This window comes from Oncorhynchus masou, chromosome 22, assembly GCF_036934945.1.
Source record: "Oncorhynchus masou masou isolate Uvic2021 chromosome 22, UVic_Omas_1.1, whole genome shotgun sequence".
NCBI classification, from domain to species: domain Eukaryota; kingdom Metazoa; phylum Chordata; class Actinopteri; order Salmoniformes; family Salmonidae; genus Oncorhynchus; species Oncorhynchus masou.
This window is the reverse complement of record NC_088233.1, coordinates 49,232,070-49,251,811: the sequence shown is the minus strand read 5'-3', so window position 1 is coordinate 49,251,811 and position 19,742 is coordinate 49,232,070. Positions and strand designations below refer to the sequence as shown.

Sequence of the window (19,742 nt, the reverse complement as noted above, 5' to 3'; positions counted from 1 at the left end):
TTGTGTTCATTAGGGCACACCATAGCAACATTATTTTCAGCAGAACACAAAATTAGCATTTCTTATTGGACAAGTCTAGGTAGTCCCTTCCTGAATGAACATGACCCTGTTACTGTACTGGCATAACAGACTAAATAAAGCATGTGTACACAACTTCCCCGCACAGCAAGTTTAACACTAACTTTTTTAGCCGATTATAGTAGTTCCATTCTACATGACCCACAGACGTATAAAATTGGTCGTAACCAGTTTAGGTTATTGCGTAACTCTGGAGATGAAGTAGAACATCTTTTTTGGAGTTGTGTAATGACTCAGTCCTGAGAATCTCTGTACTTCTCTTCATGCTCCGTCTATAAGGAGGAGGGGGAAATTGCCAAAATAAATGAGAAACGCAGGGCTTTTCTGGAAGCCATCTTGTTTATGGGAGAGATACTTGGCTACAAGAAGAGACTCAGACTGCTGTCCTAATCATTGTCAGATTGAACAAAAAACGAACTGAATCCGAATTTCTTACCTCGAAAGGATTATCCGCCCTGCTCCAAAAGCTCACATGAAATTCATTCTAACTTAATGCAACGATATCACCCCAGTCAATTCATTCATTTTTGTTCATTCACATTTCTTCATTCTCTCCTTTCCATAGAGGTGGTGGCGGGGCTGCCTGCTCAGACAATCGGAGGCGGCAGTGGACGCAGCAGTCCAGGAGGAGGCAGCAGTGTGCCTGCAGGCAGCATGGAAGGGCTTCAGGGAGCGCAGGCTGTTCCTGCAGTGGCAGGACTCTGCCCTGATAATACAGAGGAGCTGGAGAAACAGCAGCCGGCGCAGGGTTCTGGCGGTCATTACGGTGCAGACAGCCTGGCGGGCCTACAGAGAGAGAGCCCACAATTGTAGGACACACAGTGCAGCGACACTGCTACAGGCAGCGGGTAGGGGCTACCTGGCTCGCCTAAGGTAATGAGGAGTGACAAACTTTTCTATTTTATGAAAGGTACAGGTAACTGCCACAAATAACAGAAACACTTGAGTAATGAGGGATACAAAGTACACTACATGACCAAAAGTATGTGGACACCTGCTTGTCAAACATCCCTTTGGAGTTGTTCCCTCCCTTTGCTGCTATAACCTCTTACGGCTGTTAACGGGATCAATATGACAACAGACTGTGAAAGTGCAGGGCGCCAAATTCAAACAGAAATTTCATAATTAGAATTCCTCAAACATAGAAGTATTTTACACCATTTTAAAGATACACTTCTTGTTAATCCCACGACAGTGTCCGATTTCAAATAGGCTTTACGGCGAAAGCACCACGTACGATTATGTTAGGTGCTATTCACAGAAAAACACAGACATTTTTCCAGCCAAAGAGAGGAGTCACAAAAAGCAGAAATAGAGATACAATTAATCACTAACCTTTGATGATCTTCATCAGATGACACACATAGGACTTCATGTTACACAATACATGTATGTTTTGTTCGATAAAGTTCATATTTCTATCAAAAAATCTCAGTATACATTGGTGCGTTATGTTCAGTAGTTCCAAAAACATCTGGTGATTTTGCAGAGAGCCACGTCAATTTACAGAAATACTCATTATAAATGTTGATGAAAATACAAGTATTTTACATGGAACTTTAGATAAACTTCTCCTTAATGCAACCGCTGTGTCAGATTTCAAAAAAGCTTTACCGAAAAAGCACACCATGCAATAATCTGAGTACAGCGCTCAGAGACCAAAACAAGCCAAACAAATATCTGCCATGTTATGTACTCAAAAGAAGCCAGAAATAGCATTATAAATATTCACTTACCTTTGATCTTCATCAGAATGCATTCCCAGGAATCCCAGTTCCACAATAAATGTTTAATTTGTTCGATAAAGTTCATCATTTATGTCCAAATACCTCCTTTTTGTTGGCGCGTTTAGTACACAATCCAAATTCATGACGCCCTAGCAGACAAAGTCAAAATGTTCCGTTACAGTCCGTAGAAACATGTCAAACGAAATATAGAATCAATCTTTAGGATGTTTTTAACATAAATCTACAGTAATGTTCCAACCGGAGAATTCCTTTTGTCTGTAGAAAAGCAATGGAACAGAGCTCACTCTCACGTGAGAGCGCGCGAGACTGAGCTTGTGGCACTCTGCCAGACCACTGACTCATTCCCCTCTCATTCCCCCCTCCTTCACAGTAGAAGCATCAAACAAGGTTCTAAAGACTGTTGACATATAGTGGAAGCCTTAGGAAGTGCAATATGACAATATCCCACTGTATATTCAATAGGGAATGAGTTGAAAACCAACAAGCCTCAGATTTCCCACTTCCTGTTTAGATTTTTTTCTAAGGTTTTTGAGTTCAGGGCTCTTGAGTTCAGGGCCATATGAGTTCTGTTATACTCACAGACATAATTCAAACAGTTTTAGAAACATCAGAGTGTTTTCTGACCAAATATACTAATAATATGCATATCTTAGCTTCTGGGACTGTAGCAGGCAGTTTACCCTGGGCACCTCTGGGCACCTTATTCATCCAAGCTACTCAATACTGCCCTCAGCCATAAGAAGATAACAGCCTCCCCTCTTCTGGGTTCAATCTCGTGCTTCTCTGCGCGGGGTGATATTTCTTCTGCAAGGTAGTCAAATCAAATTAAATTGTTTTTGTCACATGCCCCGAATACAACAGTGAAATTCTTACTTACAAGCCCTTAACCAACAAAGCAGTTTTAAGAAAAAAGTGTTTAGTTAAAAAATTGATAAGTAAGAAATATAAATGACAAATGGTTAAAGAGCAGCAGTAAAATAACAATAGCGAGGCTATATACAGGGGGTACCAGTACAGAGTCAATGTGCGTGGGCACATGTTAGTCGAGGTAGTTGAGGTAATATGTACATGTAGGTAGAGTTGAAGTGACTATGCATAGATAATAACCAGAGACTAGTAGCAGCAAAAAGGAGGGGGGGGGGGCTATGCAAATAGTCTGGGTGGCCATTTTTATTAGCTGTTCAGGAGACTTATGGCTTGGGGTAGCTGTTAAGAAGCCTTTTGGATCTAGACTTGTTGCTCCGGTACTGCTTACCGTGCGGTAGCAGAGAGAACAGTCTATGACTATGGTGGCTGGAGTCTTTGGCAATTCTTAGGGCCTTCCTTTGACACTGCCTGGTATAGAGGTCCTGGATCGCAGGAAGCTTGGCACCGGTGATGTACCTGGCCGTATGCATTACCCTCTGTAGTGCCTTGCGGTTGGAGGCCGAGCGGTTGCTATACCAGGCAGTGATGCAACCGGTCAGGATGCTCTCGATGGTGCAAGTCCCGTTGGAGCTTAGAGGAAACATTGCATATGGTCATGTATAAAAATACCCAATGACTTTGAAAGAGGCATCTCAAAGGAGCATAGGGCATTTAAAGTTTGTGTGTGTGTCAGTCACCAGATCTCAACACAATTGAGCGGTGCCTGAGGCAGCGTTTTCCATCAACAAAACACTAAATTACAGAATTTCTCCTGGAAGAATGGTGTCACATCCCTCCAATAGAGTTCTAGACACTATAGAATATAAACCAAGGCACTTCTGGTGGCTCGAGGTGGCCCAAACCCTATTAAGACACTTTATCTGGGTGTTTCCTTTGTTTTGGCAGTTACCTGTATAGAAAGTTGGACAATAAGGATTCATAGGCTGGATTTTGCTCAAACCTAGTTCTCAAACACCTGATTCATATAGTTTGTTCAAGAAAACACAATTGTTTTAGTGCTGGGGCTGGAACAAAAGCTTGCACACTATTGTTCCCAGGTCCAAATGATCCTACATTGATGAATAACATCGGATATGAGAAGGAATGGAAGGACGATTGCTTAAAACTGTGTTTGCTTACAATGACTGTTTCCTACAGGTTCACAGAACTAAAAGAGCAGAGTATGCATGAAAAGCAGTTGCTCAATGGACAAAGGAGCCCCACCACAGAAGAAAGAAAGCCAGAGAGGACCATTGGCCTGGATACTGACACCTCGGACGAACAGGTCCTCGAGATCAACCACAATCATGACATCCAAGATGTCTCCACAGTCTGGCCTACTGAAGACTCTAAGGAGTCTAAGTCGGCGTGTTTAGTGAAGGAGGAGGAAGAAGGAGAGAGCGAGAGAAGCCAGAGTATAGAGGAGCCCAACTGCCACAAGACGAGGGCCAAGAGACAGAGCCGGCGCATGAGGGAGCTGGAGCAGGCCCAGTTCAGCCTGGAGCTACTCAAAGTGAGGACCCACAGCACAGGAGGGACTCTGCAAGAGGAGGAGACCCCTGTACCCCCGTGTCAGGACAGCACCCCCTGTCCCCTGGACGACCACCAGCCCTCCTCGCCCCACCGGTGCTTCCCCGTTAGCCACGGGAACTTTGAGCTGCTCGACACCACCATGGATGTGGAGGCGGGAAGGCCTGGTTACCCCGGTTGCCATGATACCCAGTTCACGCCGTTCCGGACCCCTTCCCAAGAGGATTTGAATGGACCAAGGTCTCCAGAGTCCCAGCCCCAGCCACAGAATGACCCAGAGGTGGTAAATGAGAATGATCCAAGCCCCATGATACCATCCCCTATCAAGGAGGTGGTGGCAGAGGATCCACAAGCTACCTTCTATATCCCCTCTGAGGACCAAAGCCGCGAGCCCAAGCAAGAGAGCCCAGGCAAGCCCGTGAAGGAGTGGCGAGAGTCCGCCTTACGAAGGCCCGTGGTTGTGGTCATCAGCATGCAGAAGGAGACCCCTCTGGAGGAGGAGCTGTGGGCGCCGCCAGCCCAAGAGAGTGCACTCCAGACAGGTGTGACCACCACTGCCTCCCGCCTTACACCCATCGCCGGCCTGGAAGTATCAGAGAAGGCCCAGCCACCCAGGACTGTTACCCAGCCTCGGAGAGACTTAACTGGGGTAGACAGGTCTAGCTTGGTCCCCTCCTCCACCTCCACCCATGGCCTTTGTCCTTCCGAGGTAGACATCCAGATTGTCCCTGAGCCCAAGGCCCCATCCGGTGAAGTCCTACCCAGCCAGATGGAGAGGAAGGCAGGCTGGCCGGTGCAGGACAACTGGGTCTCCACCAACAGTATCTTGGAGAGCAGGGAAGTTTCCACCAAAGCAGCAGCCAAGGCACCACAGAAGAAGAGCCCGACCCAGACCATCATTGTCAGTATGACCGAGAAGCCCCCCACAAACACCACATTCTGCTCCCGACGCAAGCTCCCCTTCTCCAAGTGAGTAATTGACTGATGTAACATTGCTGTAATGATTTTGCTCAGTCAAAGTGTCACTTAGCAAAAGCTTTGTAATTAATTTCTTCTCTCTACACTAGCTTGACTCTGTTCACTGACAGGCAGTGTGTACAAATTAACACTTTCATTTCAACAAATCACCACAGGGCTCTTCTTTTCTCCAAATGTACAGAAATGTATTTCTTATTTCTGTTTTTTTTCATTGCCTTGATCAGCAAAAACACAGGAAAAATAAGTTTGAATATGTAACTAAATGCGTACACTTGAAAGTCAACAAATAGTTGTAACGTTTCCTGAATGTGTTGTAGGTCTGATAAGGACCTGGTGAACCAGGAGCGGTCGTTGGCCATGCATAGACAGGAGGCCTCCGCCTCTAGAGCCACTGCTGGACAGAGAACCAAAGAGGTGGGTGGAGCACAAGTACACTACCCAAAGGGCATACACACACACAGAGTACACAATACACAAAGAGTTTACACATACGTATCTTGGGAGTTTTGTTTTTAAGAACTTAACTGTAACTTACATAACTCGTTACTCATTCTGTTGTAATATACTAAAGCACTCTATGTTGATGTGTAGTTCCTACTGATATATTGTTTAAACTAATTAATAGAACCAGCAGCTGTGGCTTGTATGTGCATGTGAGAGTGTGTGCTTGTATAAGTTGCATGTTTTGTAAATTTGTGTCACTCAGACTGTCAGTGTGTCTCTATGTGATAACCACATAGAACACATATACACACACACCGTTCCTCTCCACACACACACACACACACACACACACACACACACACACACACACACACACACACACACACCCCTGTCTCCCATCACGTACCCAGACCACTGAAGTGTTGTGGTGTGTGTGGTTGAGCAGGTGGGCCGGCCCGGCCCCAAAAAGAAAGCCCGTATGTCTCGGACCCGCTCTGACTTCCTGACCCGCTGTAACTCCGAGGGGGCGGGCCAGTCGGACGATGACGACGTCGACACATTCTACACCCCCGCCCTGTCCCGCACGCTGCCCCTCCTCCCCCCGCCCTCCCTGACCCACCCCAAGGGGGGCACTGAGCCGGCCTGTTACAGTGACTCTGAAATGGTAAACCGACCCTGCAGGGGTTCAAGCGACCCCCCCCTCTTGTCCCCTGCCTTCTACTGACCCCCACCAATTTATTTTCTCTCTGGGGGCCATGCTTACTAGCCTGAGGGTACTCTTTTAACACGACTAACCCCATTGAACTAGCATCCTCCAACTTCGTTTAGTTTTTACCTACTGGACAGAGACATGTTTCTGTACTACCAGCTCTTTGCTTGACGCTCCTTTATTTCTCAGATAGGGGGGAAAACCCGACACGGGCTCAGGCTTCTTCTAGCGATAGTTTGTCGCAACAAAAAAAACTTTACAGCGTGGTTGCAACTGTAAGTGGTAATGTCATGGTTTCAGATCTGTGTTTTCTCCCAAAGAGAATTAATCATCCTTCATAAACACTCAGTACCCCTAACCAACCACAGATCTAGGATCAGATAACCTAGTCCCTAACCTTAACCTTCATTTTGGAGGTTTAAAAGTTGATCTGACCTTGGAGCAGTAGTCAGGTGCTGACCTGGAGCTGATCTGACCCTCGGGATGTAGTCTTGTGTCTACTCTGATCTTGTGACATCCGTCTAGTTCCTGGAAGAGGAGAAATGCAATGTCCCTCTCCTCTTAGCCTGGTCCCAGAACTGTTTGTGCTGTCTTGCTAACTCCTATGGTTATCCCAAACAGATCTGGGACCAGGTTAGTCCAACTAGTCTTAGCGAGAAGTGCAATCGGTGATGCATGCTGGAACCTTCTACCATTGACACCATTTCATTAATACCTTTTATTATCTCCCTAACAGGTCTTTCCGAGCATGAGCACCCTCCCTCCCTCACCCAGTCATATCTCTTTTAGTTTGAAATAGTAGTTTTCTGATCAAATATGTCTGTACTCTATATGTAAACATGTCTATGTCTCAGTATTCAAACATGTTAGATTGTTTGTGGACTGTTGGCTGTTGTTTTGTGCAGAATGAATGAGTGATGGATGGATGCTGTAGGAACATCCAACATGGATGTATTTCTTTGTTCTGAGATTCAGGTTTGATTGCACTGCCCTCTATAGGACAATGCATTTTCATGTCTCAAATGTGTCTCTTCTGCCTTTTCAGCATATGACTCAAAGACATGGCAAAATAGCCTGAGCGTTTTGATGCCCAATCAATCAATATTGAAAATATTTCACTTCCCTATGTTTGGTCTCAAGACTTACCTTGCTACACCCTAACTTTCTATTCTCCCAGGCTTCTCACAAGGAAGAGCATAAGAAGTTCCACAAGACTATGTCTTCAGGGGACCTGGGCAAGGTAGCAGCGCTTGGGAAGACATCCAGTCAGGATGGAAGGTAGCTACAGCACCTTCTCCTGCTCTCTAGCCCATATTACAGTAGCAAGTATGCAATCTCTCAGTTGCTAGAGCATAGCATGGCTCTTGCAACAAAAGGATTGTGGGTTCGATTCCCGGGACCACCCATACGAAAAATGGATTCACACAGGACGGTGGATACGTGTCTTCTAAATGGCATTTATTATTATTATTATATTACAATCATTATGCAGAGGCACAAATGGAGCTCATATTGTATTAAACAGACTATTACCCTTATACAAAGACAAATCCGAGCCAGCACACACACTGGCGAATCTGGTCGGCCCAATCGAAATAGAATAAAGGTTTGTTCTAAATTGCTTGTGTTGACTCTGTTTGTGGCAGCAGAGTGCGAGGGAAGATGCGTTTCTGGGGCAAGGCCAAGCATGCAGAGAAGAAGCTGTCCAGAGAGAAGCAGCAGACCACCAGGAGTGAGTCCACACAGGGAGACTGCACCGACAAGACAGGTAATTACACTGTGTGCGCGCGCGCAATGGACAATAAAGTTGTTCATACCATGGCATTGTTGAATACTTGTTTCTGCTGGCTTGAAGGGCATTCTGGAGCGTGTGTTATTCCCCAATAACGCATGGTATATTTGCACGGTAGAATTAAAATGTTTATAGTTTATTCTGACATGTTCTATGTTTGAGCTACCATGGCAGCTACTGACGCTATCTGGTAAACTTCCTAGCTAACGTTACTTCAGTGGATGTTGAACACATTTCTACCGGCAAATGAACACGTTCTCTGGAAAACACCTTCCATGTTGTTCATCATTTTCTAGAGAACGAATAGCCCCTCGTTGATAATCCCTTACATATTGTATAACACTGGACATGTGACATTCCAACAAATAAAAAGTCACATGCTTTATAAACAACAGGTGTAGACTAACAGTGAAATGCTTCATTAAGAGCCCTTCCCAACAAGACAGAGAAAAAATAATAACACAAGGAATAAATACAATAAAAAAATAAAACATGTTATTATTTAACCAGGCAAGTCCGTTAAGAACAAATTCTTATTTACAATGATGGCCAAACCCTAACCCATGGGACTCCCAATCAACACCGGTTGTGATACAGCCTGTAGTGACGCCTCTAGTACTGAGATGCAGTGCCTTAGTCTGCTGTGCCACTCGGGAGCCCCATGATTAACAATAACTTGGATATATACACTGGGTACCAGCACCGAGTCGATTTGCAGGGGTACAAGGTAATTGAGGTACAGTGGGGCAAAAAAGTATTTAGTCAGCCACCAATTGTGCAAGTTCTCCCACTTAAAGCATGTGACTGAGTCAGGTTTGTAGGGTTCCTTGCTCGCACAAGCTTTTTCAGTTCTGAACACAAATATTCTATAGGATTAAGGTCAGGGCTTTGTGATGGCCTCTCCAATACCTTGACTTTGTTGTCCTTAAGCCATTTTGCCACAACTTTGGAAGTATGCTTGGGGTCATTTGGAAGACACATTTGTGACCAAGGTTTAACTTCCTGACGGATGTCTTGAGATGTTTCTTCAATATATCCACATAATTTTCCATCCTCATGATGCCATCTGTTTTGTGAAGTGCACCAGTCCCTCCTGCAGCAAAGCACCCCCACAACATGAGGCTGCCACCCCCGTGCTTCACGGTTGAGATGGTGTTCTTCGGCTTGCAAGCATTTTTCCTCCAAACATAACGATGGTCATTATGGCCAAACAGATCTATTTTAATGTTTCATCAGACCAGAGAACATTTCTCCAAAGAGTACGATCTTTGTCCCCATGTGCAAACCGTAGTCTGTTTTTTATGGGGGTTTTGGAGCAGTGGCTTCTTCCTTGCTGTGAGCGGCCTTTCAGGTTATGTTAATATAGGACTTGTTTTACTGTGGCTATAGATACTTTTGTACCTGTTTCCTCCAGCATCTTCACAAGGTCCTTTGCTGTTGTTCGGGGATTGTTTCGCACTTTTCGCATCAAAGTATGTTCATCTCTAGGAGACAGAATGCAACTCCTTCTTGAGCGGTATGACGGCTACGTGGTCCCATGGTGTTTATACTTGCGTACTATTGTTTGTAGAGATGAAAGTGGTACCTTCAGGCGTTTGGAAATTGCTCCCAAGTATGAAGCTGACTTTTTTTTTTTTTTTGAAGTCTTGGCTGATTTCTTTTGATTTTCCAATGATGTCAAGCACTGAACTTGAAGGTAGGCCTTGAAATATATCCACAGGTACACCTCCAATTGACTCAAATTATGTCAATTAGCCTATCAGAAGCTTCTAAAGCCATGACATAATTTTCTGGAATTTTCCAAGCTGTTTAAAGGCACAGTCAACTTAGTGTATGCAAACTTCTGACCCACTGGAATTGTGATACAGTGAATTGTAAGTGAAATAATCTGTCTGTAAACAATTGTTGGAAAAATGACTTGTGTAATGCACAAAGTAGATGTCCTAACTGACTTGCCAAAACTATAGTTTGTTAACAAGAAATTTGTGGAGTGGTTGAAAAACAAGTTTTAATGTCTCCAACCTAAGTGTATGTAAAGTTCTGACTTCACCCATACCTATATGAACATACAGTTGAAGTGGCTAGGCAACCGAATAGGTAATGAACAGTAACAGCAATGTATGTGATGAGTCAAAAGAGTTAGCGCTAAAAGGGTATCTGTTTGTTTAACTATTTAGTAGTCATGTCTTGAAGCTGTTCAGGGACCTGTTGGTTCCAGACTTGGTACATCGGTACCGCTTGCCGTGTGGTAGCAGAGAGAACAATTCTGGCTTGGGTAGCTGGAGTCTTTGACAATTTGTAGGGCCTCCCTCTGACACCGCCTGGTATAGAAGTCCTGGATGGCAAGGAGCTCAGCCCTAGTGATTTACTGGGTGCGTACGAACTACCCCCTGAGGGGGAAGAGCCATTGTCGTGTCTTCATAACTGCTGGTGTGTATGGACCATGTTATTTTACAGCTTACAATTGGTTCATCCCCCCCTCCTCTCCCCTGTAACTTTTCCCCAGGTCGTTGCTATAAATGAGAAAGTCTCAGTCAACTTACCTGGTAAAATAAGGTTAACAAAATGTATAATAAATCAATTATTCCTTAGTGATGTGGAAACCAAGGATTTTGAAGCTCTCGACCTGCTCCGCTGCAACCATGTTAATGTGCATGCTCGGCCCTCAATTTCCTGTAGTCCACAATCAGCTAGTTTGTCTTGCTGACGTTGAGGGGAGAGGTTGTTGTCCTGGCACCACACTGCCAGGTCACTGCCCTTCTCTTTATAGGCGGTCTCATCGTTGTTGGTGATCAGGCCTACCACTGTCGTGTCGTCAGCAAGCTTAATGATGGTGTGTTGGAGTCGTGCCCAGCCACGCAGTTGTGGGTGAACAGGGAGTACAGGAGAAGACTAAGCACACACCCCAAGTGGGGCCTCCGTGTTGAGTGTCAGCTTGGTGGATGTGTTGTTGCCCACCCTCACCACCTGGGATGGCCTGTCAGGGCCAATTGCGGAGGGAGGTGTTCAGTCCTAGTGTTCTGTGCCTAGTGATGAGCTCGGAGGGCACTATAGTGTTGGAACACTGAGCTGTAGTCAATGAACAGCATTCTCACGTAGGTGTTCCTCTTGTCCAGGTGGGAGAGGGTCGTATGGTGTGCAAAAGGAATTTGTGTCATTTGTGGATCTGTTGGGGCGGTATGCAAATTGGAGTGGGTCCAAGGTGTCTTGGATGATGGTGTTGATGTGAGCCATGACCAGTCTTTCAAAGCACTTTATGGCTACAGATGAGTGCTACGGCGCTATAGTCATTTAGACAAGATATCTTGGCATTCTTGGTCACAGGGACTATGGTGGTCTGCTTGAAACATGTAGTTATTTCAGACTGCGTTAGGAAGATGTTGAAAATGTCACTGAAGAGACCCGCCAGCTGGTCAGCGCATGCCCCGAAGTACACTTCCTGGTAATCTGTCCGGCCCACGGCTTTGTGAATGTTAACCTGTTTAAATGTCCTATTCACATCGGCTAAGGAGAGCGAGATAACACAACTTTGTCCGGAACTGCTGGTGCTCTCATGTATGGTTCAGGTTCCCTCGAAGCGAGCATAGAAGGCATTTAGCTTGTCTGGTAGGCTCACGTCAATGGGCGGCTCGCGGCTTGGTTTTCCATTGTAATCTGTGATAGTTTGCAAGCCCTGCCACATCCAACGAGCGTCAGAGCCGGCATGGTAGGATTTCGATCTTAGTCCTGTATTAACATTTGTGTGTTTGATGGCTCGTCGGAGGTTGTAGCGGGATTTCTTCTAAGCTTCTGGGTTAGTGTCCCACTCATTGAAAGCGGCAGCTTTTTGGGATATGTACGTACAGTCACTGTGGGGATGACGTCATCAATGCACTTATTAGTGAAGCCGGTGACTTGATGTGGTGAACTCTTCAATGTTATCAATGAACACATTCCAGTCTGTGCTCGCGAAGCAGTCCTGCAGCTTAGCATCCGCTTCATCGGGCCACTTCCACATTGAGTGTGTCAGTGGTACTTTTTGAGTTAAGAGTTTTTGCTTGTAATCAGGTATCAGGAGGATAAAGTTTTTGGTCATATTTGTCAAAGGGAGGGTGAGGAAGAGCCTTGTATGTGTTTTTGATTGTGGATTAAAGGTGATCTAGAGCTTTGCTGCCTCTAGTGGCACAGGTGACGTGCTGTTAAAAAATACAACTGAATAGAAAACCAAAACAATTGTCTTCACAACACCGTTACTGTGTCTTTGTCTCTCTGTGCTTTGCGGGTCAAGATGGCACGTCATCTCCCCCCCACAGTCCCGACCTGACTGCAACCAGGGGCCGGGATTCCAAGGAGAACAAGGACCCCTCTCCCAAAGTGAGGCGGAGACGCAGCGTCAAGATCAGCAGCGTGGCCCTAGAGCCTGCCCAGTGGCAGAACGATGCTCTGCACATCCTCACCAACGCCCATGACTACAGGAGCATGAATGACTTCCTCATGAAGAAGGTAGACAGACTATGTATACCTGTCTGTCTTACAAACACTCTCATAGTAAATGCACAGGGCACTACAGAAAACTGTTGGTTTCCTAATTTAAGATGATACACAATACACGCACATAGAGATGCACGCTCACATATACAGAAGTGTACACATACAGTGCGTTCAAAAAGTATTCAGACCCCTTCCCTTTTTCCAAATTTTGTTTCGTTACAGCCTTATTCTAAAATGGATTAAATTAAATAAAACATCCTCATCAATCTACACACAATAACCAATAACGACAAAGCGAAAACAGGTTTTTAGAAATTTCTGCAAATGTATTACAAATTTTTAAAAAACATAACTTATTTACACATTCAGACTTTTTGCTATGAGAATCGAAATTGAGCTCATGTGCATCTTGTTTCAATTGATCATCCTTGAAATGTTTCTATAACCTTATTTGGAGTCCAGCTGTGGTAAATTCAATTGATTGGACATGATTTGGAAAGGCACACACCTGTCTATATAAGGTCCCACAGTTGACAGTGCATGTCAGAGCAAAAACGAAGCCATAAGGTCGAGGGAATTATCCGTAGAGCTCAGAGACAGGATTGTGTTGAGGCACTGATCTGGGGAAGGGTACCAAAAAAGTTCTGCAGCATTGAAGGTCCCCAAGAACGCAGTGGCCTCCATCATTCTTAAATGGATGAAGTTTGGAACCACCAAGACTCTTCCTAGAGCTGGCGGCCTGGCCAAACTGAGCAATCAGGGGAGAAGGGCCTTGGTCAGGGAACTTCCAGAAGGACAACCATTTCTGCAGCACTCCACAAATCAGGCCTCTATGATAGAGTGGCCAGATGGAAGCCACTCCTCATTAAAAGGCACCTTGGGAGAAAAAACCTGCTTGGAATTTGCCAAAAGTCACCTAAAGACTGTCAGACCATGAGAAACAAGATACTCTGTTCTGATGAAACCGAAATTCTCTGGAGAGACCTGAAAATACCTGTGCAGCGACCCTGACAGAGCTTGAGAGGATCTGCCAGGAAGAACGGTGGAAACTCCCCAAATACAGTTATGCCAAGCTTCTAGCATCATACCCAAGAGGACTCTAGGCTGTAATCTCTGTCGAAGGTGCTTTACAAAGTACTGAGTAAAGGCTATGAATACTTATGTAAATGTTATATTTCAGGGTTTTTAAAAATATAAATGAGCAAACATTTCGAGAAACATGTTTTTGTTTTGTCATTATGGGCTATTGTGTATAGATTGATGATGGGGGGACAAAAAGCTAATTATTCAATTATAGAATACGGCTGTAACGTAACAAAATGTGGAGAAAGTCACGGGGAGCTGAATTTTTCAGAATGAATTGTACATTCACGTATTCTCAAATGCAGTCGTGTAAATGACTTCATCATTAAAGGTGGACTCAGCGATCGGTTGCAGATGCAGACAATAAACAGCATAATGGGTCGTTGTAGCGTGAGGCTCAACTTCTCCCCTGTTTTGGTCCTGTGGCTATACCAGGCTGCAACAGCGTGATGCGAACCCGTGCACACACACAGACACTGTGTGCGACTGTGCGAGAGCAATGTCTCACACACACACACACACACACACACACACACACCAGAATGCTACAACAGTGCTGTATTGTACTATACCGTATAATACGATAGTCACATATTTACACAGCAGCAGCAAACTTTAGGTTTTGTAGACTTACAGCATATGATGAGTTTGATGAAGGAAACCTGCATTTATTATGACCATTTATTGTACCACATAGATCAATGACCTGGACTCTGAGGACGGCAAGAAGGACACCTTGGTGGACGTGGTCTTCAAGAAGGCTCTGAAGGAGTTCCGCCTCAACATATTCAACTCCTACTCGACCGCTCTGGCTGTGAGTACCACTATGGTTGTTTCGCTGTCATTTCAAGTTTGAAGGTATGTACAGGATACACATGGTATACACCGTCCAACAAAATGCTTACTTGCAGGTTCCTTTGCAACAGTAATAAGAAATAACAAAAGATAAGAATACGAACATAAAGTTAATGGCTCAGTAGAATAGAATAAACATTTAAGTATAATATAGGAAGGCACAGTTTATAGTACAGTAATTACACGTGTATCAGCAAAGGGAGATTAGAAATTAAATAAGAGTCTAGTAGCAGCAATTGTGATGTGTGTGTGTGTGTGTGTTAGTAGGGCTGTTACGGTGACTGTATTTCTGCCACACTGGCAGTCACATGTCATGACCGCCGTCACATTCAACATGACCATTGAGTCACGGTAACTAGGCTTCTCCAAAAATGCGCTCTGATGCCCGCTGTTTGTCGTTAGAAGGCTACAAAACTTTCTAGCGGCCTGATACTCAGCGCTATATTGTCCCTTTAATAATCCTGTCATCAATGTAAATGCAATGGAAAATCAAATCGGACACTTCATGAGAGCCCTGGCATTCAGAGTTTGAGCGGAGTAGGATCAAGAGCCAACTCCTCATAGCTGGTTGATGCATGGAACAACATATGTGTTCCTGTGAACCCATGTTGCGCAACATTTCTATAGGCGTTTGATGGCCTCTTTTAAAAAGAGGAGGATACCATCAGCTTTCTATAGGCTTGCTATATTTATTTCTCAACTTTCCTAATATTAAGCACATTGCTTTCCTTTCCAACCTGAGTAGCCTACCTGGCTGGCATGAAAACAAACTGCAGGAAAAGCATCCTCCTTTCGCTATTTAAGTGCATACCGATGACATGTCTATTGGTCCATTCTAAATCAAACTAATTTCACACACATATTATTTAGTATATGTAAAGTCTAGATTAAATTCAGAATAGTCTGATAGGTGAGAATTGTATCACTGTTTGTGTGCAGTCTAAGGCAAGAAACAACGCATGCATTTTTTCCCAAACGTTTTTTTCAAATCATAGTTGCATGCATCGTGCCATGTAGCCTAGCCCATATTTTGACAAGATTTGTATCACAGCTGAAGTGGCCAAATAAAGTGAGTTTTTATTGGGACTGTGACACATTTTGTGTTTTGGCTCTGTACTCGAGCACTTTGGATTTGAAATGATACAATGACTATGAGGTTGAAGTGCAGACTGTCAGCTTTTAATTTGAGGGTATTTTCCATCCATATCGGGTGAACCGTTTAGAAATTACAGACCTTTTTGTACATAGTCCCCCTATTTTAGGGGACCAAAAGTATTGGGACAAATTCACTTATGTCTAGTAAAAAGTTTAGTATTTGTTTCTACGGAGCAATTCCCGTACCAGGCCGTGATGCCACCGGTCGAGACGCTCTCAATGGTGCAGCTGTAGTATTTGGAGAGGACCCGGGGGTGGCATGCCAATATTCTTCAGCCACCTTAAGAAATAGAGATGCTGTTGCACCCTCTTGACAAGAGTGGTGGTGTTGTTGGTTCATGGCAAGTCCTCGGTGGACGCAGAGGAACTAAAAACTGCTGGCTCGCTCTACTGCAGTCCCGTTGATGTGGACCAGGGCGTGTTCCCTCTTCTGCTTCCTGAAGTCAACAATCAATTCCTTTATTTTGCTGACGTTGAGGGAGGAGTTGTTGTCCTAGCACCACAAACACTTACCCCCACCCTATAGGCTGACTCGTCGTTGTTGGTTATCAGGCCTACAACCGTGGTTTCGTCAGCAAACTTGATGATGGAGTTGGTGTCGTGCAAAGCCACGCAGTCGTATCTGAACAGGGTGTACAGCAGAGGGCTGAGGACACAACCCTGTGTAAAGAGTCAGTGTGGAGGAGGTATTGCCAATCCTCACAGCCTGTGATCTGCCCATCAGGAACTTCAGGATCCAGTTGCAGAGGGTACTGCCCAGACCCAGGGCTCTGTACTTGGTGACGAGCTTGGAGTGAACAATAGTGTTGAATGCTGAACTGTACTCAATGAACAGCATTCTCACATAGGTGTTCCTCTTGTCCAAAGAGAAAATTGGAGTGGGTCCAGTGTGCCTGGCATGCTGGCCTTGATGTGGGCCATGACCAACCTCTCAAAGCATTTCATGATGAAAGGGGTGAGTGCGATGGGGCGATCGTCATTTGGCCATGCCACCTTGGTTTTCTTGGGCACTGGTCACAATCACTTTTACAGTGGGCCTCAAGGTGCTGGGCACCCCAATCACAACCGTCAGTGACCACGAATGCTTCTTTACTTGGACAGTGGCTGACTGTATTGTAGCACATGAATCGATTTTTGTAATCTTGCCTCCCTCACTACTACTTTCCTCCTCATCTCTGCCTGTCCCATACTACTTTAGACGGTAGTACTGTCATCAATTGCATTATAACACTCTCTCACAAGATCTCAAAACTCTTTGCAGTAACACATATGAGCTTTTTTCCCGCTAATATCTTCTTCTCCTCGTTCCCTCATCCCAATCCCCCCCCAACTCTTCCTCCTCCCCCTTTCCCTCTCCTCCAGATGGATGACGGTAAGAGTATCCGCTATAAGGACCTGTACGCCCTGTTTGAACACATCCTGGAGAAGAGCATGCGGCTGGAGCAGAGGGACTGGAGCGAGTCGCCCGTCAAGGTCTGGGTCAACACCTTCAAGGTCTTCCTGGATGAGTTCATGACCGAGTACAAGCCCATGGACAGCACCATCGGCAAGGTAGGGTTTGTGTGAGCGGGTGGAAGGATTTTGGCTGGCTGGGTGGGTGGGTGGGTGGGTGGGTGTGTTTGCGTCCGTACACGTGTCAATGCGTGTGTGTTGTTTTTAAGAATGTGCTTCGACAGGTCAGTCCCATTTGAGATGGAAATCCTATAGCAGTCTTACAAGCTGATGCGTGGCATGTTGGATCAGTGTTCATTTTGTCAACAGAAGTAGTGACAGCAGTGCGAAGGACACGCGACACCCGGCACACACAGCCTACATCAGCTGGTGAGCTGCAGGGGAGTAGGCAAGGGGGTGTAGACAGACGGGCGCCGCTCCGGCCCCGCTTTCGATTATACACATCGTGCAGGCAACTCTCTTGCTTCCCTGTAGCAAACCAATCACCACCAGCCTTCTAAATAGCTACCCTTTGCCTGGTTAACAAACAGAAGCTAGAGCCTCCCGAGTGGCGCAGTCTAAGGCACTGCATCGCAGTACTAGCTGTATCACTAGAGATTCTGGGTTCGAGTCCAGGCTCTGTCACAGCCGGCCGCGACCGGGTGACCTATTGTGCGCCGCATAATTGGCCCAGCGTTGTCCGGGTTAGGGGAGGGTTTGGCCGGCAGGGATGTCCTTGTCCCATCGCGCACTAGCGACTCCTGTGGCGGGCTGGGCGCAGTGCATGCTGACAATGTCGCCAGGTGCACGGTGTTTCCTCCGACACATTGGTGCGGCTGGCTTCCGGGTTAAGTGGGCATTGTGGCTTGGTTGGGTTGTGTTTCGGAGAACGCACAGCTCTCGACTGTCGCCTCTCCCCGAATCCAGACGGGAGTTGCAGCGATGAGACAAGATTGTAACTACCAATTGGGGGAGAAAAAGGGGTTTAAAAAACACAAGCTGCTTCATGAAATTTGAAACAATAGCAGCCTTGAGTTTAAGAGAGAAAAAAACAGTCTAGGTATGTTTTTCTCTCACTTCAGTATAGAGAAGTAGTCTGTCTTTGATTTTGTAGTCTCGCTCAACCCTCCTACTTTCTTCACTGCATTTCATAGCCAGATTCTGTAGCCACGTCTCCCTCTTTCCCTCAGAGAAAACGGCTTGAGAGATTACCATTCAAAAGACCCATAATGCTGTTTCTTTGTTTCTATCGTACATTGGTGGGTCGTGTTTTACATTCATAAAGCATATTGCTGGCCATTCTAGAACTAGGCTACTTAACCGTTTTAGGCTACTGGGCCGCGTACAGCAGGATGCAACATTTTGGAACGTTCAGATAGGCTCTGCAGGCTGCCATTAGCAACTCAATTATCCTTAAAACGTCCTCTGTGTTTGATTATTTTTTAAATAATCGGTTCAAGGACATACATCGGGTGTCTTAGAAGCAATTAATGGTACCATGATTGTCTTCGAATGTTGTATTTATTTACACAAAGGTTGACCACGAAGATCGCCATTTGCCTATTCACTATCATGCGGGATCCTGTTTTCTGCTAACAATGCCTGAAGTACCGCGGTCGGCCTTGAACTTCTGTGGATTCAATGAGCGCGAGGGCAGTCATTCTCCCCAGGGAATAACATTGGCTCTATTCATGGAATTCCATCTGCAACATTAAAGAAAGTTTTGCAACCACTACTAACATTACCAGTAGCTTATACTTAAACATTTGGTGGCACACAAAGAAAGTAAGAGAGAGCAAACAATTTATTGACTAAATTCCTCTTGCCACTACACTATGGTCTGGCAGTCTTTAGGTGCCTTTGGACTGGTTAAATAACTTTATTTTGAGTCAATGTGGACCTAGTGACTCAGCACTTGGACCAGGACTCTAGCCATAGGGACTCGACCATTGGGGACTCGGACTTGAGCACATGGGACTTGGGACTCGATTCGGACTCTAGGTTTAGTGACTCGACTACATCACTGGTATAAACGGTCATTAGCTGTCGTTCTACTTTTGGACATCAATGTAGCTTCGGCGTCCGTGGAACGTTGATAACAAAAGGCAATGATGCGACTGAGGTGCAGCCCCATACTACTTTGCGGCACCAACCATCTGGTGATTGTGCTTCTCTCTCTCGCTCTGTCTCTGTGCTTGTATGTGTCAGTTTGTTGTGTATGTATTGTGCAATATTTATGTAGGTTGAATTAGGAATTTACATGGCTAGATCATTTGTATATATTCCTAAATGTGTTTGTCATATGTCTGCTGTTGGGAAGAAAATATGATGTTATGCAGGACAAGGCTATGTATGTTTGTGCACATGGAAGTCAGTGATTTGTGCGTACTATAGGTTAATGAGGCAATACAAATGCGATTTGACTCAAATGTGACAAATGAAGGGCATTTAGTTAACAAAAATGGCCCAATGTTTTCGTCATTTTTAACAATAACTACACCTAGTCGTTATTTAAATGACCAAAAATGTGACTTAAGTGATATTTTAGTAAAAAATAATGAAG

General features: G+C 45.1%; 1 protein-coding gene across 10 annotated transcripts in view; it reads left to right on the top strand.

Annotated features, from left to right (window-relative positions):
• Window positions 1–19,742, top strand: part of myo9ab (myosin IXAb) — a 215,046-nt gene that overhangs the window by 179,019 nt on the left and 16,285 nt on the right. For 6 of the 10 annotated variants that reach the window (XM_064930471.1, XM_064930470.1, XM_064930469.1 and 3 more), the window contains 9 exons: window positions 644–951; window positions 3,891–5,231; window positions 5,558–5,654; window positions 6,127–6,348; window positions 7,571–7,671; window positions 8,040–8,161; window positions 12,453–12,667; window positions 14,436–14,552; window positions 17,111–17,299. In XM_064930471.1, the coding sequence (XP_064786543.1) occupies window positions 644–951; window positions 3,891–5,231; window positions 5,558–5,654; window positions 6,127–6,348; window positions 7,571–7,671; window positions 8,040–8,161; window positions 12,453–12,667; window positions 14,436–14,552; window positions 17,111–17,299 (2,712 nt within the window). The remainder of the gene's footprint in view (window positions 1–643; window positions 952–3,890; window positions 5,232–5,557; window positions 5,655–6,126; window positions 6,349–7,570; window positions 7,672–8,039; window positions 8,162–12,452; window positions 12,668–14,435; window positions 14,553–17,110; window positions 17,300–19,742) is intronic. The other 4 variants (XM_064930468.1, XM_064930474.1, XM_064930467.1 and 1 more) reach the window with 3 other exon arrangements.